Here is a 23,863-nt window from a genome sequence, read left to right as displayed (position 1 = left end):
GTGGTTTTCAAGGGATTCTTATACTTTCCTGCAAAATAGTGGCAATTTCAGATAATGATGATGGAGGTGGATAGCGATCATGCACCCTTCTCTCCAAAGTCGACCACAGAGGCTCAATAATATTGAGGTCTGTTGACTATGGTAGCCAGGGGAGATGTGACAATTCATCCTTTTGTCCATAAAACCAGTCCTGGACAATGTGAGCTGTGTGAGCAGAAGCTATGTCATCTCGGAACACAGCATCACCATTGGGGGACACACACTGTAGCTTGGGATTGACCTGATTAGCCAGAATGATCACATAATCCTTTCAGAGTTACTATGGGCATATGGAGTAGATCGATATGGCTGCCCAGATTATCACTGAGCCCCTGCCATGTCCCACTTTTGGGATGTTAAACTCGGCCAGAAGTTGGAAACAACGGGCAGCAAGACTCATCTGACCAAATGACTTTCTTCCATTGCTCCATATTACCAGTTTTATGGCTTTGGCATCACGTTTTCCTGTTACAGGCATTTGCATCACTGATAAGAGGGGTTTTGCAATTCCAGCTCACCCTGCAGTTCCCTGCTTCTAGAGCCCCCTTAATGTTGTTTTGGTGCTGACAGGGTTCACAAGTAAGACATTCAGTTCCGCAGTACTTTTGCAGCTGTCTTCCTTTATTTTTCATCACAATCCTCTTCCATTACCATCTATCATGATCACTAAACACACACACTCATCCACTTACTGGATGACATTTTTCTGCTTTCCCTGTATGCGGTATAAATCTTTGATATGATGCCTTGTGAAACATCACACACTTTGGCTCCCTTGATTACAGAAGCTCCCAACATGCGAGCACCACAACTTGCCCATGTTGAAATTCACTTAGCTCTGACATAATGCACTGACAAGAACAAAGAATACTGTTCTGACTAGGCTGTGTATTGAGGACTTTGTAAAGGTGCCATTCATGGTCAAACAGAACAGTGCAACCTTAGGACTGGCTAGTATCTGCATTTATTTCAAGCATACATTTCTCATGGTCTTTCCACATTTTTGCCCAATCTCTGTATGTATTATGAATATAATCATATCCTTCTATGACTATGTTTATAAGATTATACCATGGCCTATCATATCTTCTGTTGTTTGGGTTGACATGATAATGATCTAGGGTTGAAACCAATAGTAAATGGAAAAAAAAAAAGATTTCTACATCTGTACCTACATATATACTCCGCAAACCACTGTGAGTTGCATGGCAGAGGGTATAACCCATTGTACCAGTTATTAGGGTTTCTTCTTGTTCCACTCATGTGTGGAGCATGGGAAGAATGATTGTTTGAATGCCTCTGTGTGTGCTGTAATTAGTATAATATTGTCCTTTGAGGGCAGTTATTTTGTGGCCACGGAGCCGGCACCTGGTTGCATCGCAGTTGGGTTTCATCGAATTCAAATAAGCTGGCCAAGACATCAACATGAGTGCGCTGTCATGATCCTCAGACCATTGCAGCACAGTTCTGGCCTTGTGACATGGACAGTTATCCTGCTGAATGACGCCATCGCTGTTGTGGAAGACATCAATGTTCATGTAGTCCACAGTTGTCATGGTACCTTTGATTACTATTGCAGCTCCCATGGAAGCGTAGATGAATATCCCCCATAACATAACACTGCTCCTACTGGCCTGTGTCTATGGCATGCAGCACGTTTAGAGCAGCCATTCGTCTGGATGACAGCGTGTCTGGACACGACCATTAACCTGGTTTAATAATAAATGGGATTCATCTGACCAGGTAGCACAATTCCATTGATATGATGTCCAAACTCGATGATCATGTGCCCACTGTAATCATAACTGATGATGGTGTTGGGTCAACATAAGAATATGTAGGGGTCTTCTGCAGTGAAACACCATGTTCAACACTGTAAGCTGAGCAATGTGCTCCAAAACACTTATGCCTGCTGCAGCTCTGTGCTCTGTCATCAGATCTGCCACAGTTCACTGCCTATCCTGCTTTAGAAAGTGAGCAAGCCTCCGATCCCCATGTTCTGTGATGAGGTATGGACATCCATCTTCTACATCTACACCTTCATCCATACTCTGCAAGCCACCTGACGGTGTGTGGCGGAGGGTACCTTGAGTACCTCTATCAGTTCTCCCTTCTATTCCAGTCTCGCATAGTTCATGGAGAGAAGGATTGTCGGTATGCCTCTATGTGGGCTCTAATCTCTCTGATTTTATCCTCATGGTCTCTTCGCGAGATATACGTAGGAGGGAGTAATATACTTCTTGACTCCTTGGTGAAGTTATGTTCTCGAAACTTCAACAAAAGCCCGTACCGAGCTACTGATCGTCTCTCCTGCAGAGTCTTCCACTGGAGTTTATCTATCATCTCCATAATGCTTTAGGAATTACTAAATGATCCTGTAATGAAGCGCGCTGCTCTCTGTTGGATCTTCTCTATCTCTTCTATCAACCCTATCTGGTACGGATCCCACACTGCTAAGCAGTATTCAAGCAGGGGGTGAACAAGTGTACTGTAACCTACTTCCTTTGTTTTCGGATTGCATTTCCTTAGGATTCTTCCAATGAATCTCAGTCTGGCATCTGCTTTACCGACAACTGATCAACTTTATATGATCATTCCATTTAAAATCACTCCTAATGCATACTCCCAGATAATTTATGGAATTAACTGCTTCCAGTTGCTGACGTGCTATATTGTAGCTAAATGATAAGGGATCTTTCTTTCTATGTATTCACAGCACATTACACTTGTTACATTGAGATTCAATTGCCATTTCCTGCACCATGCGTCAATTCACTGCAGATCCTCCTGCATTTCAGTACAATTTTCCATTGTTACAACCTCTTGATAAACTACAGCATCATCTGCAAAAAGCCTCAGTGAACTTCCGATGTTATCCACAAGGTCATTTATGTATATTGTGTGAAACTTCCTGGCAGATTAAAACTGTGTGCCCGACCGAGACTCGAACTCGGTTCGCAGAAGAGCTTCTGTAAAGTTTGGAAGGTAGGAGACAAGATACTGGCAGAAGTAAAGCTGTGAGTACCGGGCGTGAGTCGTGCTTCGGTAGCTCAGATGGTAGAGCACTTGCCCGCGAAAGGCATAGGTCCCGAGTTCGAGTCTCGGTCGGGCACACAGTTTTAATCTGCCAGGAAGTTTCATATCAGCGCACACTCCACTGCAGAGTGAAAATCTCATTCTGGTATGTATATTGTGAATAGCAACGGTCCTATGACACTCCCCTGCAGCACACCTGAAATCACTCCTACTTCAGAAGACTTCTCTCCATTGAGAATGACATGCTGCGTTCTGTTATCTAGGAATTCTTCAATCCAATCACACAATTGATCTGATAGTCCATACGCTCTTACTTTGTTCATTAAACGACTGTGGGTAACTGTATCTAATGCCTTGCGGAAGTCAAAAAACATGGCATCTACCTGGGAATCTGTGTCTATGGCCCTCTGAGCCTCGTGGACAAATAGTCATTAGTTATCACAACAACCCCTAGAAGTCTGTCATAATAATTTTGCAGCACCATCTTCCTGTCAGTCAGTGTAGGCAAAACAACACTTAATTTCACAGTAAAGAAATACAAGGGGTGTTCAATAAGTAACACAACACATATTTTTTTTCCTCAGCCAATTTTGGTTGAAAAAATGCACAATTTGTTTAGGTACATTGTGGAATATTGCTGCTTCAGCTCCTTTAGTTTCAGGAAGTTCCAATAGGTGGCAGCACTATACATATCCTTCAAAACGGCGTCTGTAACAGAGTTGCGTTCCAAGCAAGAGCTGTCATTGAGTTTCTTTAGGCTGAAAACCAGAGCATCGCAGATATTCATAGGTGCTTGCTGAATGTCTACGGACACCTGACAGTGAACAAAAGCATGGTGAGTTGTTGGGCTAGGCGTCTGTCATTGTCACAACTAGTTCACGTGAACCTGTTGGATCTCCCATGTGCCGACCAGCTGCTCACAGCTGTGATTCCTAAAATGTCGGAAAATGTGGACGCAGTCATTTTGAGATGTTCGATGAATCAGACACATCGCTGCACAACTGGAGATATCTGTTGGTAATGCTGGCACACTCGTCCATCAGTCGGGGTCCTCAAAGAAGACCGTAAAGAGCAATGCAGGACCATCTGTGCAAAATTGATTGTGCATAATGATGCTGATTGTGACAAATTTTTGTCAAACATTGTTACAGGTGATGAAACACGGGTTCATTACTTTGAACAGGAAACAAAACGGCACTCCCTGAACATCACTTCTTCTCCGAAGAAAAACATCGAAGCTGCACCCTCAGCTGGTAAAGTCATGGCAACAGTCTTCTGGACTCTGGAGGGGTTATTTTATGTCCTCCCTCATGGCGCAATGATGAATTCTGAAGTGTATCATGCTACCCTCAGGAAATTGAAGAAACAACTTCAGCATGTTCCATCACCACAAAAATTAAATGAACTTCTCCTCCTCTATGATGATGTAAGGCCTCACACAAGTCTGTGCACCTGAGAGGAGCTTACAAAACTGCATGGGGCTGTTCTTCCTCATCCACCCTACAGTCCAGATCTTGCAACTTCCATTTTCCATCTGGTTGGCCCAAAAAAGGATGCACACCACAGGAAGCAGAACTTGAATGATGGGGAGGTTATTGATCAGCAGGACACTGCGTTGTTTGTCAACCAGTAGAATGGTACCATGCAGCATACAGGGCCACTCAGTAAGGTGGTGTAAGGCCATCACATTGAATAGAGATTATGTTTAAAAATAGGGTTTCGTAACCAAAAGAGTGGGGAATAATATGTTGCATTGGAATCCCAAAAAAACCAACCTGCTTTCACAAAAAAAGGACTGTATTACTTATGGAATGCCCCTTGTATAAACTTCCATTTGTTATATTTACATAAAGGAGGAAATACACTAGTAGGAAGTGAAAAAATGAACACATCTAAAAATGTTACATAGAAGATGGGAAAGGACTGTTCTGGGAATGGAGTAAGAACCATGTACTGAGTTTGAGAACACTGAGCCTATAACAATTACACTGGACTTACTGTGGTCTCTTATTTCCAGCAACAGATTGCATTAAAAATACAAAGCACGCCATGACGGTATCTACAAGCACAGTTTGTACAGTGAAGTGAATTTCAATGAGGTTGTATTGTTACCTACAGGAGGCTGGGTGGTCATTCAGAAGTGTTGCTCAACATTTTGGATTTGATATGCTAACTATGTCTCAGCTTTTGTGCTGGTGGTCCAGGAAGGTGAAGAGCCTTGTCATCTTGATTCGACAGGCAAAGTCAAACCTTGGATGCCACATCAGACAAGCCGACATGGCAACAGCAGCACAGATTGGGACTAATATAGCATCTATAATGTCAGATGAGACCATTAATTAATTGTTTGCCAGAAGGTGGGCTGTGAGCCAGAGAGACACTTGCTAGGCTGCTCCCACAGTTAAGTACCTAACAGCCTGTCTGTTCTGCTGCCTTTCTTCAACTTCTGGAGGATGTGCACTTCCAAGCAGGACAGTGCCCCAGTACACACTTCTTCCATTATTCAACATATTCTCCAATGTGTTTGTTTACTCTCCTGGCCAACATGATTAGCAAGCTTTTCCCTCATTGAACAAATGTGGGACATGATTAAATGACAAGTGGCTACACAAGCTGTGATAATGTTTAGAAGTAGTATGGAATGCTGTCTCACTAAACAGCATTCAGCATCTCTGATCGTTTAAATGTGAAAATGATATGGAATATTTTGCCCATCGACTAGTGTATGACAGTGTGATTATCTCTGTATTCAGTAGACAAGCTGCATAATGTGTAGCATATTATGCTGTAATTTAGGTAACTACAGAGAATGTATTCTAAAATTATAGTAGCCTTTCCTAATTATGTAATAGTTTGCACAGTTTTTACCTGATGGCAGAGCTTACATTATATGTTTCTTCATTTGTCATCGTATGTGAGGATAAAAACTCATTACGTTTAATTTTCAGTTTCTTTTCATGTAATTCATTCAGTTTTTTCTCTTGTCTTATGGATTTGTAATGCACTCAAGTATATGAACACACAATATTTAATGTAATTTTGCTTGTAATATCATTGCTGTTCAGAATCATTCTACTAAGAATCACTTAAGTGCAAGAGTAAATGTTACAGTTGTTATAATAGTAACAGAGAAAATTGTGCCTGCTCTGCAAAATAACTTGCAGTTTAAAGTATTATGCTACATGTAACACAGTTGTTTTAACATTCATTTTTAAGCACAGTAATTGTACATTACAGTTAGAAACGTGGTTTATTGGTAATACTGAAAATAATAGGATACAGATAAAGTTTATTTACTTACGAGTATTCTGAATTTGGAACTCCTATTACTAGCATTTCACTGCCTTTCATATGCATCCTCCACATGCTCTTATGATGACCTCTAGCATCAAGGTCCCATATTTTGAAACACTAGAAATATTAATAGGAAACATAAATATACTTACTAATCTTTTATATATGCTTAGTATAAAAGAAAATGTATTCTAGTGGTGGCAAATAAAAATTATAAATTTCTGAGAAACAAGTTTGTACAATATGTAAAAAAGAGAGGCATGCATGTGCCATTTGCTGTTTAGAATTCATTCATGGTCACAACCAAAAACTGTTACATAATAACAGGAGATTAAAATTGCAATGATAGTTGATGATGCTACCTTTGTGTGAGGGAACTTGCAGTGTTTGATACTGGTGTAATGTAAGCCTATCTCAATTCCGACTGCATAAAAAATCTAATGAAAATTTCATACCTTAGCAACCTGAAGCCATGTTGCAAAGTCTTTGGGCTCATCCATTTTAATGAACATTACATTTGTTTCTCCCTGCAAAAGAAATGGCCATTAATGAATAAAATTTGCTCTTTGTGTCTAGCCATGTTCATTGAAATTATCTATAACAGCCAAATGTATGAATGCAATGGGAAAAGTCAACTTTGGAAACACTGATGCATTTCTTTTAATGTTTCAGGATGCAAGATTAATTGCTGGGAAAGGACTTGTTATTTACTTTAAAGAATTATGTGCAAGTAACCTAAGTGTAATTGTCCTGACAAGTTGCCAATTCAGTGTTACATACAGGGAACAAGAAAAGTTTCCATCTATAGAAGCATATTCTGCGCCTTAGTTGATGTACATCATGATTGGGGGGGGGGAAACATTCATGAGTTATTAGCAAGTAAGTTTGCTGCTCAAATGCAGAAAAATTTATTAATGCAAACTCAACTGACATCTGCATTGCGAGGAAATTTAGTTCCTTTACTGAATGGGTCATTCAAATTTATTGAGTAAATCCAGACTCACCATTTCTCACAACCGACAATCAGTGATAAAGAATGTTGTACAGGTAATGGAGAGTACCATGAACTCAAGTTGGTGTAGTTCCAGTGGTTGCAATACATATGTTGGGGAGTACTTGAAAGTTAGTGCTGTAGAAAGTTAGTGTTATTTCAGCTTTGAGTCAAGACATATGTAAATTTGCAAATGCAAGAAACAACAGTTACTATTGATTGGTCATCTAATTGCAGTTCGTGCTTCAAAACAGCAGTATACTGCAACTGGACAGTCGCTGCTGTGCCAGATAATCTCGCAGCCTTGCATTTCCATTTTTTCTTACAAGGGAAACTCCCAATTGCATATTCCTCACATTTAGTGTAAGAGGGCCCAGTGGACAGCCCATCAAAAACTGGGCACAGATCAAACATGAAAACAAGAAGATGACGTACTGAACTGTGAAAAAAAAGAGCAAAATAAAAACAGTGAACAGTCCAAGGACAAGAAGTGCAATATAGAGAAGCCTGAATGTACAGTGGCATCTTCGTTAAGAGGTTACAGTATTGGACTGCTGAGCAGGTGAGCTGTGTTCAAACCTCCCCCCCCCCCCCCCCCCCCCCATTTTTTGCTGCCTCTGTGTCATGGTGTAATGTCAATTTGCAACAGCAGGGTGTAAGGTAAGGGCCTATAATGACAGTTGATTCTTCACAACTACTCTATTAGCAGCCGATAGGAAGTGGTTTTCAAATGGGAGCCACAAATGTTTGATGACAAGACAACAAGTCAGCTGAATCCTCCATCGGAAAATGCGTCTAGTGTGTCATGCAAGGAATTAGTGACAGTATGTGTGTCATATGATAGGAATCTCTTATTGATGCGCCTAATTTGTTCACATGGTAAGTGAGTGAGATATGCCTCCTTGCCTGATTTAGATGTTCACGTGAATGTGATAGCTCCCAAGGAAACATAAGCTGCAACAAATGAATGCAACAGTTTCACAATTACACAGTTTTTCTGTGCTCTGAAAAAACAAATTTTTTTAATGTTTTTGAAGTTGCATTCCATTCTGGAAGTTTTTATTCTTGAATTCTTTTGTTGTAACATAATTCACACCCATTTATTTATTGTTTTCATTTCTGTGAGATGTCTGTGTGGTATCTCACCTGCTCTCACTATTCATCACATTTACTTGTGATGATAATGTATTCTTAGCACATGACTCATATTCTATAACCAACATACAGTATGACAGCTGCCAAGACTATAGAAAGAGAACAAACATTTCAATGAATGGACGGACAGTTCATAATGCAGTGATAAAAAAAATAAATAAATAAATAAATAATTGCATGAGAGAGTTTTGAAAATAGCTCGTCCAGTTTGCAGTCCAACACCATGATGACTTGACAATGATGACGTGGCTGGTCAATTCCTCTTGATATTACACTTGTTAAGCTTGGACTATTCACTGTTTTTATTTTGCTTTTTTTCACAGTTCAGCAAACCTTCTCCCTGTTTTCATGATTGACCTGTGTTGATTGACCTGTGTTGATGGGCTATCCATTTGGTCGTCTTACCACTAAATCTGAGGGGAGTGTGATAGGGAGTCCCTTGTTAGAAACAAACAGCTCATTTGAGGAATTAATGTTTGCATGAAATATCTTTACACTGAAGAGAATATTTCATGAAACAAGGAAAAAAATAGAATGGCCAAAAAAAAATAAAAAATAATAATAATAAAAAAAATTCTAAGCGTGGCACTAAAAAAAATTGTTTTCCAAGTCAAACATGTACAAGTTTTTTGACTTTGGTCAACAGACTTTTTCTATATGTTTCCAGTGACAATATGCCATCCCTGAAATTAATGTAATTCTGGAAATCCAACAATATGGCTACTGTTGAAGTCTTTTTTCACATTTTAATATACTTGTTCCAGAATACTTTAATATTATTTGCTGGTTATTATTTTACTCTGTCCATGGTAATAAATAAGAAGACTCCCATCTTCGTCCCAGAAAACACTGATCCAAACCATTCTGATGGATAAAATCAACTTTGCTTTTTTGGTTCACTAGCATCCATCTACAGTTTGATGCAACTGGAAGCCTGAGAACATTGTACTCAATAAGAAACAAAGAGTCATTGATAAGGATGCTATTTGATTGCGAGACAAAAATTTTGATCACATAAACAAAGATATCTCCAGTACAATGGCAATAATCTTCTGTTTACTTATTCTGACAAAGCAGCACAATAAAGTATTGTTGCTGATAAATTTTCTTACTTCCAAAGCATAAATATGAATATAAAAATCAGTACTGTAATTAATTTTAACGGGTACAGGTGTTCTCATAAAAATAGAGGTCTTGTGCCTCAAAACGGCAAAGATATTCTATATAGAGATATAAATAAACTTAAAATAGTGCTGATGATATAAATGTGGGTTCGTGAGCTTCAGAGGAAGAATTGTGTTTTATGACTAGCAGCAGTTGAGAGAAATCCAACTATCTGTACTCTCTCAGCCATCATACTTATTTTATTTAATCAAGCTTATTTGTATGTTTACAATCCAGATCTGCTTTCTCGTAAGTAAAATGGAGCATGGTTCACAGAAGTAAACAAAAATGCAGTACCTTTGGACTTTGAAGACACTGGCCAAAAAAGAAATTCCAGCACTGAGTTAATGGAAAGTAAGGTTTTCTAATAGATTTCCTAAGACTAAAAAATTATAATGGGGTTTCCTTTATTTCTTCTGAAGGGGGAACAAATATCACACAAACATGGAAAAGGAGTAGGCTGGTCTTGTACAGACACAAAAAATATTGAACTAGGCGGATTGTCACAGCCATACACACTGTGCACTGTGCTGAAATAGCTTCGTTTTCAGATGGGTTTTCACTGCTGGAAGGCAGAGTTGCCATTGAATGTGAGATTACAACAGGTGTGAAATGTGTCCAAGTGCAGCTTGTCAAGCATTGTAATTACTAAAACACTCACAAGGGAATGGTTAACCATGTCATGTCAAAACCTATCATAATTTTTGTGACTAGTAGCGAATACCACTTGAAATACACAAACCAAATTTCAGCTGCCGATAACACTGGAAGCTGTTTTAAAAAAACTATAGTTTTCTGGCTTGGTGCCTACATCTAAGAGATAGATGCCCCTGAATATTGCTAATTGTCAAAGGCACAGAATATCTCTTTGCTAACTGTACTACACATACGGCACGTTGTAGGAGAATTGCATTCAGCTAGTGGAGCGTGCTTTTAAGAGAAATATTGATTCAAGGCTTTGTTAAAGATGGAAACTAATATTTATTTTCTTTATAGTACTTTGTGGTAAATTTAAATTTATTTTATATGCCATGCAGCACTGTGCACAAATGTGCAGCACAGTTTGGAGCAGACTGTTTGTAGCTGCACAACACGATCCCAGTGTACATGCATGTGTCAAGAAAAATGGAAAAGGAAATTCTGAAAACTGCAAGAGCTGCTATCATAGTTGTTTATCATCAGCTGAAGGGTGCAAAATGTAGAAAACATTGTCACTGGGTGAAGTGAGTGCAGTAAAGTCAAAAGATGTAGGGTAGATCCACAAATTGGTAATCATAGAAAGTATGAAATTTTTGTCACATGTCATCGACAGGTTTCCAACACTTGGTCAGTTTAAGTGGGCCAGTAATGACAAAACAAGACAATAATATAATAGAAATGCAGTGTGTTCTAACGAGAGAATGACAATACTGCTGTGTTTTTTCGCTGTTGGAGATTTGTTTACAAGTTCGATATATCTCTCAACAGTATCGAAGCAAAACATTTCAGTCATTGTTCTCAATACAGATATATTAAGTTTTCTATGTTCTGATGATTCCACTCAGAACTCTATTTGAGATAGAATTTAAATTAATTCACACTACTCCTGTTGGTGCACTAACGCCACATTCTGGCTCGGTAGCAAGAAAATCTGTTCAAACAGAGTGCACACAAATGAACCATTTCCTTTGATGTACCAACACTGTGCAAAAATTCATCACTGTTGCTTGAAAATGCACAGAGCAGCATGGTTCATCATCCACAATGGACACACTGCATTGCATTGAATGCCTTTGCTTGGTTTTCTGTGGCACAACATGTCTGGTGTGGATGTTACAAATGTAAAGAATAAGATTGCTCGTTTTAGAGAATCTTGCATGTACATTGCAGATGAGCCTAATTTTGAAAATCAAATCCAGGGTAAAAGAATGCTTTCATTCAACGATGAAAAACATACAAAGATGACTGTGGAGTACATGTCTCCACCCACACTCAGGTTGACAGGTTTTAAAACTAAAAATACAGGATAATTTGGAAATGATATCCAAAATAGTCCCACTGGGGCATTACTGGCATGATTTACCTTTAGTAGGCCTTCATATACAACTGTACACAAAAGTGTACACATATAATGAGTGTTTCCCAAAATGCTTACATATTTAAACTCCTTTAACAAAACAGAGTGAAAATTAATGAGATTCACCATTATGCTATTTGTGGATATGAAAAACAGAGAAAATTCTTTATATACACCTTGTTACCACATGCTGTGGTTTTCTTGCTTTTTATGTTTGGCATTACAGTTGTTTTCAATTCGCATTTTGTCAACTGCAGCCGTATAGAACTTCTTGTAGAAAAGTTATTTACCATGAAATTTAATGACTAGGAATGTTTGATTTCACCTAACGTTAATTAATTCTATGTGGAGAGAGAGAGAGAGAGAGAGAGAGAGAGAGAGAGAGAGAGAGAGAGTGCGTTTGTTCAATATAAATTAATTTGCAGTCCTGGCATGTCAGTTTGCAAATACCAGAAGTGTTGTGTTTGTCTGTGTTTGTATTGGTTTTCCCTAATTTTCTCTATATTGAGTTATCTGTTCTGTAGGCTATTTTTAGAGTTCTTGTTTTTTGAGTATGTTGCCTATCGTATGGGGTACATTTGTTGTTGTAAGTGAGTGTGTACCATTTGCTTGTTGTTGCGGGTGTTTCTTGTACATGTATGTTTAAGTGTATGTTCTGTGTGTTTGTGTTATGTGTGGCTACGTCCTGCGTGTTCGTTTTCCATGAGTCTGCATTTGTATGTTAGCAATGAACTCTTTCTTCTTGTGTGCTGGGTGCCCTCTTTAATCCTGTTTTTAATTTTATGACTCAGTTTGTCTATAATGTTTTGAGGGAAATAAGGTTTCTAAATGAAGTTCTGAAAGGAAAAGATACTGTAATGCAAAATATAAAAAATAAGGGAAATTACAGGGTGTGCTAACAAGGTACATATACAAAGCCTTGCCTGTTTTCAATTTTGTACATAATTTCTTAAAAACTCAAACAAGCAGCAAAGAGCATTTTTCCTGTTGTTTATTACAAAGGAAATAAAAGCCCATTGATGACGTTGAAACTTCAGCCAAACATGTCTAGGTAAAAGAAGAAAAGAAAAAAATTGTGTTTTGCTCAAGTTAGACCTCTTCCAAAAACAAATGCCATTCCAAACATGGACAGAATAGCTTCAATCTTAAACTGACGAATATATACAGATTCTTCAGATTCAATCTGATATGATGAATGTACTTCATTCAACTGGTATAACAAGAACCTTTCCTACAGTGAAATGCAATTTATAGAACATTAACAGACAAAATTATTATGGACAGATCACCGCAGTTTTCAGTTTACCAACATGACAATATTCTTAATTTCCAGTCACTAGTAATCTATTTGTCTACTCTCTTCAACTGCAAAATCTAATTAAATATATAGATTGCTCTTCAAAATCCAATATATTGGTATTAGACAGGACTCATTCCTAACTGTGGCCCAGTTTTCTGTAAGAACATTGAAGTCTGCCTGCTCCTCTCAGGGCTGTCAACTGTCATACTTAATTTGTATTCATGGAGCATCAAAATTGTACGTCTGGAAAATTTTACCAATATTACACATTTTTGCAATATTTATAAGAAATAAAATTAACGTAGATGTGCTGCAAACTTCATAATTATATACATGTAATCAATGTCAATTTAGAAAGGAAATTGTAAATAAAATACAATTGTATATGTCTATGAATGTTAAATTATCTTTTGATCATTTTGAATCAATGAATCAGTGTTTGACTTGCTGTGATACAAGCAGCACATAGCCAAAGAGTAGAAAGGGAACACATGGTTGAACAACAGATACTTACATAGTTTCAAGTGTGGACATTATGTGAAAAATATCATACTTAATTATTTTTGACAGACTTCCACTTCATATGAGCAGCTAAAATTTTGTGTATGGAATATTTTCAGAGTTGAGTAACAGTGTGAAAGTAATCAACACAGGTTCTAATGTGACAAGTCTGACCATTCCCTTGTTAGAATCAGACATTCTCCCCTGACAAAGGCATTTGAAGATCCTAGAATTAATCTTCAATGAAGCATATCAGAATCACAAGCAGATATCTGTACAGAGTGAAAACAAAACATAAACAAAATAGTACAATCATATTTTGGCTTCTGCAAAACTATAACAGCAAATACCACATTTTTCAAAAATCTGTCACACTGCAGTATGGCTGTTAGTCAAAGAATTAATCCATTTTAAATATTATGGCAATTATAACCTACATTAACAAGCTGAATATCAGAAGAAGAAAACTGAGCTGCTGCACATTATAAACACAAATTCCACTATCAATTCGGAGGACCATAGGTAAATATATATCTGGTATTGCCGTATGTGACTTGATCTATCTATACTAGTGCCATTCTTTAGTTGTATGTGAAAAAGGAGGTCAGATTAATGAGCCTTTCAGGGGATGCAGACCACTAAGAAAGGCAAAAACATGCAATGTGCAGTTACAGTACATATTCAACACTGGATCACACAGCTTGTTTCTAAAATTTCATTACTGCCACTTTTCTAGACATGAAGGACCTGTAAATCAAGCAGTATTTGCCAAGTGAGGATTACAACATAACTCTTCCATATTGGCTAGTTGCTAATGATGTTGTGGATTTTTCTTTGCAGTAACATTTTTCCAAGCCGTGAGAATGATTTGCATATTGTATGTCACATGGTCGAGATAATGTGGGAAGCATGAAATTTTAGAACATCCATTATAGTGGGGTAGGGGGTGTATTATTATTATTATTTCAGTTCATACAAATGGCAATTAATTGTGCCCATCTGCTGGTAAAAAGAGAGAGAGAGAGAGAGAGAGAGAGAGAGAGAGAGAGAGAGAGAGAGAAGAAAGAACAGAAAGCAGTTAATTTGGATTTCTTTGTGGCAGAAGAGTAGGAAAATCCTTTAATTATTGTGTAGTTATGTAACTATATTCAATGAATCTGACTAGCAATGATTTGAAGTGGTTCAGCTGGAACATGCAAGGCAGAGAATCCATGTCAGTTGTGGAATATTTGTTATTAACTATTTCATTACCATGTCTTGGGAAGTGACTCCCTGCTCTCTGCTGAAGTTAACCCATCTGATTCTAGTTAATTTTGGGAATTTATGCTGTGAAAAGATGTCTTGCAATACATACAGAGGGGTCCAAAAAAATGTATCCACTGTTTAAAGGTCCATAACTTGCAAACTAATTGACAGAGTTGTCTCATTTTTGGTGAAAGTATAGCTTAAAGTCCAACTTAAAGATATCACTGTAGGTGTTTGAAATGGTCACCATTAACATCCACACACAAACGATGCCACCGAACTGCAGCACAAACTACTAACTGCAATGTGTTCAGTTGCATATTTGCACATGAATGTACGATGGATTCTCGAAGTTCATCCAATGTGCATGGCTTTTGTCAATAAACGACGTCCTTTAGTGTTCCCCACAGATAAAAGTCCAGAGGAGTTAGGTCTGGGGAACGTGGTGGATACTCTACAGCACCTCTATGGCCTATCCATCTTCCTGGTAGATTTTCTTTGAGATATGCCCTAACATGATTTTGGTAGTGGGCTGGGGCACCATCTTGTTGAAAGCAAACTCTTCCATCTCCATACAAGTCTCAGATGGCAGATAAAATGGATGTCTGAAGCTTATGAAGGTACACCTCACCGGTAACTGTGGCATCAAAGAAGAATGGCCCAATCAAGCCCAGGTAAGACAACCCATGCCAGACATTTACTCCTGGCAAATTCACAGCTTTGCCTACATGGACGTTCGGATTTTCAGCGGCCCAGTAGATACAATTGTGGTGATTTACTGTACCATTGAGTTTCAACTGTGCCTCATCAGACCACACAATCATCTCTACAAACTCTTCATTGTTGCGCACCATGTTAGTAAACCACTCACAGTACCCCATTCTACGATATGAGTTGTCCTCGTTCATTGCATGTAGCAATCGTGGGATGTAGCACTTCCACTCTGCTGTCTTCAAAATTCGCCGAACACTTGAGTGACTCACTCCAGTTTCACAGGCACACTGTCTCACAGACTTCTGTGGTAAGCGAGTGAATTGTTGTAACACACGACGGGAGTTAGCTGGACTTGTTACTCTTACAGGTCGTGCAGATCATTGTTTGTGTACATCTATAACACAGCCTTCAGCTTCAAATTTGTCTTGAATGCAATGAATCATTAAATGTGTCGGTAGCTCTGTTTGATACTCATTTCGCCATTGCCATTGAACCTCATTAATGTTTTCATACTTAAAATACCACTTCAAAACTGACTTCCTTTCATCGAATGTAAGCCTTGCGCCAGCCATGTTTACTTGAGTAACTAGGTACAACTAAGAACAAAACACTGACTGGTGACAGTCATCTGACAAAACAAAACAACGCAATACAATGCTTGTGTGGCGATTGCCGGAACTACAAACTATTACACTACCAAAGATGAAACAACTCCATCAATTAGTTTGCCAGTTATGGACTTTTAAACAGTGGATACATTTTTTTGGACCCCTCTGTATAACAGGAGTCTTGTGGGTGGATTAATAGTAAATAGTGGCCAGAGTGTAGAATGCAGGAGACCGATACATACCAAATGCTCTTTAATGGCATAGATAACTTTTGATTCCACTGTATAGTGCATAATTCCACCCTTCCTTCTCAATGAAAATGTGTTATTTTATTGGTGACAAGTGTACACAGTAAGCACTACTTCAATGAATTCTTCTTTATTTACCACAATCTACTTCCCAACAAAACAGCACAACACAGTCACGCTTTAACAGCTAGACAGTAGTACAAAGAAAATACAAAATATAATCAAACAAAAGATATAACAAACAATATAATGTTATAACACACAATATAATATTCAACTTCTTATTCATTGACTATTACACTCATGACCATTAACCCCCGCCCCCTTTCTTTTTGGAGAGCTATACTTGAACGAACGAGACGTGTCACTCTGGAAACCTGGAGTGCCCTGGACCTTGGGATACATGCATCCAAGTAAGGAAGGGATCCTATGATGTCAACATGAATGTGGGCAAAACGACCTGTAAGGGTGGGAAATGTGTCCACAGGAGAGATCATAAGGTGACCAATTTTGTTTTTTCTCACATGGTATGGAATTACATGCCCAGCACCGGCAATCTTTTCGCATTCCTGGCCACACCACTTAGGAGGCCACAAACTTAGTAGAAGCACTGATGCCAGGATATGACAAGGCGTGCAAAACATCAAAGATGGTGTGCCTCCAATGTAATAGAATAAACTGGCACAAAACATTCTGAGAAGTGTCACACCATATGAGGGATTGGGAATCCTGTACTGGCACACATTCAAGTTTCAGACTAGTGGATGCAGGATTGAGTTGACACACTTGTAAAAATGCATCGGAATCTTCGTCCTTTGTGATAGCTGTCCAAATGATACAAGTCAAAGATGCACAATTGTGTGATAAGCAATCTGCAACAATGTTGTCAGACCGAGAGATGCTGTTGACATCAGTAGAGTACTGGGCAATAAATTCCACATAATGGAGTGTACATTGGGATTTCAATTCAGACACCCACAGCCAGTGGCTGCTACATTCCTGATACTAATTGCTGGAGTACTGGCCCCACAGCTGACTGGCTGGTGTCAACAAAAAGAGTCGTCTGTGGACCAGAAATGGGGTGGACCAATAAGACAGACTTCGCTAAACACAATTTCCAGACTTGAAAGCCTCTTCAGCTGGACCCATCAAGGGGACTTTTCTTTTACCAGAAGCGTGTTTGCCCTTTAGCAGATTATTGATAGGTCCTATAATTTCTGCAAACTTCACCAGGTGGCACCGGTAATAACTGACCTTACCTACAAACCTTCATAACTGAATGTGATGGGAAGGGGCATCCACAAAATATCTGAGACTCTCTGAGGAGTAGGAGAAATACCGTCTCTTGATACGAGGTAACCCAAGAATTGCACTTTTTCATTACCAAATACACATCTGTCCTTGTTAATTTTGATGCTGTATGCATCAAGATGAGAGAAAACCATGTTCAAATGGGAACTACGGTCACTCAGATTATCAGAAAAATGAACAAATGTTTTATTAAGCAATAAACATGGCTTAAACCATATGGAATCTAGTCCATAGAATGGTGTCACATCTGAGCAGTGTTATGAAGACTGAAAGTCATGATGTTGTGTTGCAATAGCCCGAAAGGCATTGCAACTGTGGTTTTGTGCTTCTCTGCCTCTGCCATCGGAATCTGTGCGGAAGCCTTAGAGCAATCTATGATACTGAATGCAGAGGCACCTTCTAAACTACTTGCCAAATCCAACACGTTCAGTATTGGGTACTAGTCTGGCATAGTGTGGGAGTTCAGTCCCTATAATCACTGCACATATGCCAAGACGTACCCATTTTGGGAAGCATTTGTAAGGGGGCAGCCCATACACTGTTAGAGCAAGACACTGTTTTGTCTGTTAGAATTGCTTTGAAAGCAGCTTTAGCTGTCCTTAACTTCTCCAGAGGTAGTTCTGTGGACAGAAAGCAACATGCTGTCCCAGCATTGTGTGAATGTGGTGGATGCTGGAATGTTTCCACTGGCTCAGTACTCAAATCAGAACTGTAACTGCAGGGGATTTTTGAAGCAACTCCTGCGCAATGACATTTGCCCGATGGACAGTGTCAATGGGTACTGTCATTAAACCTCGTAATTCTGCCTGAGCCTCATACAGAGCCTTCCCTGTGTCAGCGATCCATTGCTTACGGAGTTCCAGACCTGCCAAAGCACGAATTGAGCATATTAGCTGGGAGGGGGATACACCAGAACCAAAATTACTGTCCACAGTCTTTTGCAACAAGATTCTGGGACCACAAGGAAACGCTGCAAAACAGTTTCTCTGAACACTGCAAAAGAATGAAGAGCCAGAATCTCCTCCACTTGCTCAATAATGATGAAGTATATCTGCGAAAAGACAATGGTGAATTGGTCTGCGTCTGAAGTAATGTGCAGTTGAAAAATGGCATCTTCTGCTTGTGCTAACCATAATTGTGGCCTCGCAGGACAAAAAGGCAGTAGCTTTACATTACTCTATTTCAAGGTGTTGCCAGAAGAGGCAGTATGTAAGTCAGGAACAGTAGGTGACTGAGGAAGAACAAGTTGTCGGCAATCCTTGATCTTCTGTCTTGATGGTGGTTGGTGGCATCGTCATAATGTCGGAGTGTAATTATGGCTCAGAATAAAAAAGAAATTCCACAAAACGTCATGTCGGGGTCACCATTATAGGTGACAAGTGTATACAGTTTGCACTTTAATGAATCCTTCTTTATTTACCACAATTTACTTCTCAACAAAAGAGCACCACACAGGCACATTTTCCCAGCTACACAGTAGTACAAAGAAGATAAAAAAAGCTATAACAAACAATATAATTTTCAACTTCTTGACTATTGCACTTGCCATAATTTGATCAGTCTGTCAGTTGAGTGGTTATACAGCTATTGTCTGTCTATTTGTTGCATTAACCTTTTATGAAATCAAAATAAACTGTTCAGCTGCCATTCTAGTGTTGGAAGAGTTAGGGTATTCTGTGCCTAATTGTGAGGAGCTCGTAAGGCTCTTTAGGAGAGCTGTAGGTATATTACGCTATGTTGAACAGGCATAGGTGTTGACATGGATATTATGATATAAAAAAGGGAAGACACACATCTGTATGGCACACATATTAGAGCCTCAGTAGAAGAAAAAGATAGTCCATCTCAGACGCACAGTGAAGCCATCCTAGAAAATATCCTCCTGGGTATTAAGGTCTCTCATTCAGGGTGATACATATAAGTTCATATGGGTTATAAAAAAGAAAGGAAGAAATGGAATTTTAAATGTCTAAAAGAAAGGTGTAATACATTGAGCTGCATATCTCCTAGGTGATTTTGAAACTGTAGTAATTAAATCACTATTACTGGAACTACACTTTTCAGCTTAATGGCTGAAAGGTAGTGAGCCTACAAGTGTATTCCACCTTCTTCATCAGTTCTGTAACTGCATGTAATATAATAATATGACAGGCATAGGGGTTAAATTGAGAAGTATTTACTGCTGTTGATAACAATGTATTTATATAACAAATTTGGCATCACTTACAACAGTGAGAAACAGCTCTTGGTAATGGAAGGAAGCTGAAAGATAGGAGTACTTCTTTAGATTTCCCAGTTCAAAACGAGTGGTCACCAGGGCCAGGGCTGGTTCAAGAACATTTTTCTACACAAGAAACTTATTATTTGCCTCACCCCCTCTATCTCTTTTCCCTTGCACATTATCATCTGTGTTAGTTTTTGTTTATTGTGATACACACTGTATTCTGATCCTATACTTGAGAATCCTTCTCACTTCAGTGCCCCACATGACCACTACTAATTGTGATACATCCTGTATTGAAATCTTGCAGTTGTAGTGCCCCAAGCAGTGGCTTGTTTCACTTGGTGGCTGCTGAAAAACTTTGATGTATTTGTTTTGAACACACACACACACACACACACACACACACACACACACACACACACAGGGTGAGTCACCTAAAACTTGAAGCAAATAGTGTGGAAATGGGAAGTGCTATTGATGTGCAGTTTTTACAGACTGGATTGGTAGTCAGGGCCTTGTATTGTCAGCCAATCAACAGGTTATAATAATACTTAGAAAGTGTATTTTTGTGCAAACATACACTTGTTTAAATGGAGCAATGCCTATTGATATTAAAAAACTAACAGTAGGGTAAATTAGAATGTCAGTGATGTTTGTTGCAGAATTCTAGTGCAAGTCATTTACAAGATATTGTATTTTGAAAAGTTCCCACACTAACACTTGTACAATACCTGTGGTAGCACACACTTATGATGAACACAAGTGCATACACTAGTTATGTGTATTCTAACCGGTAACAAGACAATTGACCATCACAGGTAGTGTTCAAAATGACCACTGGCGGTGGCAATACATGCTTCATGCCTGGTATGGAACAATTGCTGTACATGTGCTAGCATTACAGCAGAGATGTCTGAGCAGGTTGCAGTAATATGTTGTTACGAATCATCAAGTGTAGTTTGTATGCCCTTGCAGACAGTGTTTCCAGTTTTCCCCACGGAGAAAAGCCTGCAGGTGTCAAATCCGGGCAATGGGCCAGCCAAAGTACAGGTCCTCTGCATTCAGTCCAATAATTTGGAAAATTTTTTTGAAGATGTGCTGTAGTATTTTGTGCACTAGGGGTTGGACAGCCATCATGTTGGTACCACAGGTTCCTCCTAGTCTGCAGAGGAACATCTTCTAGCATCCGTAGAAGATGGTCTGTTAGGAGGATGTGATACTTGTGTGCATTCAGTGTTCCATCAATGTAAAATGGGCCTATGAACTGATGGTTCACTATCCCACACAAAACGTTTATACTCCATGGACACTGATATTCCACCTGATGAAGCCAACAGGGATTGTCAACAGGCCAATAGTGCATGTTTTGGCAGTTCAAATGGTTCAAATGGCTCTGAGCACTATGGGACTTAACATCTGTGGTCATCAGTCCCCTATAACTTAGAACTACTTAAACCTAACTAACCTAAGGACATCACACACATCCATGCCCGAGGCAGGATTCGAACCTGCGACTGTAGCGGCCGCGTAGCTCCGGACTGAGCGCCTAGAACCGCTAGACCACCGCGGCCGGCGTTTTGGCAGTTTATCTGGCCATGACTGGTAAACATGGCTTCATCACTAAACAAGATACATGATAAATCTGAGACATGTGATAGGGATGGAATCTGTATTGATGGAGCAAGCATAGGACACATGCCTGAGTCATGCCACTTCTTCATGCAATTGTGTGGGAGCTAACATGCTGAAAACTGCAGCAGCAGGAAGAACATCAGTATCCCCCTCTTCTGTCATAATTTGTTTCCTTCTGTTACATTGCCTAGGTGTCACACTACCATTTTCAAGCAACTGGTTGAAGAGATTGATAAATAATTGCCTAGATGGTTGACATCTATTGGGATATCTTGCCACATATACCATACAAGAATGAACTGCTTTCTTCCTACACCCTCCACACACCGTGAGCATGTTGGCTTGTCTGCATTGGCAAATTCCCTCATCCCCTTGTGACCTACAGCTTGGACTGTCACACACTAACTGACTGGCAACTCACAATGTAATCAAGAAACACACAAGCACACTGTAAGCAAACATATCACGACTAGTGACTAAGCAGGTTGAATGGCCCAAACAAGTGTCAGTAAGGGATCTTTTCAAAATAGAATATCTTGTAAATGACTTGCACTTGAATCCTGCAACAGGAACCAATGACATTCTGATTTACCCTGATTTTAGTTTGTTAATTGCAAAAGGCATTGTTCCATTTAAAAAGTGTATGTTAGCACAAAAATATACTTTCTAATTATTATTACGATCTGTGTATTGGCTAACAATATGAGCCTCTGACTACCAAGCCTTTCTTCAAAACCACACATCAATAGCTCTTTCCACTTCAACAATATTTGCAGTGCAAGTTTTAGGAGATTCAGCCTACACATTGAAAAAAAAATTGTACATCTGGAAAGATGATGTTGACTTTGACCCAATGATATCATGTGGCACCTGAGGGATAATAGATGTACTGATAATGGTTTCAGCATTGTCTGCCAACAGATAGCATAGTGGTATAGCTACCAGAGTGACATCTGTGTCTACCCTTTCATAATGAATGTTCACAGCTAGAAGGCTCAGTGTGGTGTGAACATGTGAAGCAAGCAGGCAGCCATGCGACGGAGACACACTCAAGCTTCCTAGAGCCAACTAAGCAAGTTTGAAAGGGGTCGAATTGTCAAATTGTGGCCTTCCGAGTTGGGGAATGGTCCTTTGGAGACTTGCACACAAGTTGGACATGCTGTATCAGTTGTGCAATGATACTGGTATCAATGGCCACATTAATATTCTCACACCTTTACATGAGGTTCTGGATGTCCATGCAGCACAGATGCCTGCCAGGATCGTCATATTGTACGGGCAGTAGTGCCAGATTGTAGAGCTACCATAGAATAGATAAGAGGGCTTGAGAACCCAGACATGTCAACACAAACTGTTGTGAACTGGTTATTAGCATTGGGACTAAGGGCACACACACCTCCCTCACACCAAAGCATTGACAGGCATGGCTTGACTTGTGCCATCAGAGGATCACTTGGAAGATAGAATGGCAAGCCATGGTTTTCAGCAATGAAAGCAGATTCTGCCCGCGTACAAGTGGTGGTTGTTTGCATGTACAGCATGGACCTGGTGAGCGCTGTCTCATAGAGTGCATTCATTCAAGACACACTGGCCCCACACCAGGTCTGGGGTGTGATAAGCTACAACTCACATTCACCTTTGGTGTTTCTGGAGGCGACATTGACCAGTGCTTGGTATGTGTATAATGCTGTTAGACCAGTTTTTTGCCATTCTTGCAACAGGAAGGTGCTGTGTTGTTCCAACAGGATAATGATTGCCCACACACTGACTGTGAAACTCAACATGCTCTGCAAGGTGTGCAGCAAAATCCCTGACCAGCACAATCACCAGATACAAATTGCATTTTCTCTGCAGAGCCAATGGCATTCCTCTTACAGCAAATAGTAATGTGTTAGCTACATCTGGCATATATGACAAGCTGCACTGAGGGAAACTGAACTTTCATGCCAGGGAAGAATGTCCCCATGATTCATGCAAGAACTGATACAGAACCAATCAAAAATCCTTTCTTTTTAGTTATTACCCAGTGTTGGCCAATTACTTATTCAAACTTGGACTTAATGTTACCGAGCGAGGTGGCGCAGTGGTTAGACACTGGACTCGCATTCGGGAGGACGACGGTTCAATCCCGCGTCCGGCCATCCTGATTTAGGTTTTCCGTGATTTCCCTAAATCACTCCAGGCAAATGCCGGGATGGTTCCTCTGAAAGGGCGCGGCCGACTTCCTTCCCCATCCTTCCCTAATCCGATGAGACCGATGACCACGCTGTCTGGTCTCCTTCCGCAAAACCAACCAACCAACCAACTTAATGTCACTGTGGCTGTCATAAATCAGTATAACAACC

The 23,863-nt window shown here is 39.6% G+C and overlaps 1 protein-coding gene across 6 annotated transcripts in view; it reads right to left on the bottom strand.

The window, feature by feature from the left end:
• Window positions 1-23,863, bottom strand: part of LOC126248622 (protein O-linked-mannose beta-1,2-N-acetylglucosaminyltransferase 1-like) — a 2,277,756-nt gene that overhangs the window by 7,250 nt on the left and 2,246,643 nt on the right. For all 6 annotated transcript variants that reach the window (XM_049949790.1, XM_049949788.1, XM_049949787.1 and 3 more), the window contains 2 exons: window positions 6,825-6,896; window positions 6,377-6,486 (listed from right to left, as the gene is read on the bottom strand). In XM_049949790.1, the coding sequence (XP_049805747.1) occupies window positions 6,377-6,486; window positions 6,825-6,896 (182 nt within the window). The remainder of the gene's footprint in view (window positions 1-6,376; window positions 6,487-6,824; window positions 6,897-23,863) is intronic.

The sequence above is a fragment of the Schistocerca nitens genome, chromosome 3 (assembly GCF_023898315.1).
Source record: "Schistocerca nitens isolate TAMUIC-IGC-003100 chromosome 3, iqSchNite1.1, whole genome shotgun sequence".
In the NCBI taxonomy this organism is placed as follows: domain Eukaryota; kingdom Metazoa; phylum Arthropoda; class Insecta; order Orthoptera; family Acrididae; genus Schistocerca; species Schistocerca nitens.
This window is presented reverse-complemented; position numbering and strand designations above follow the sequence as displayed.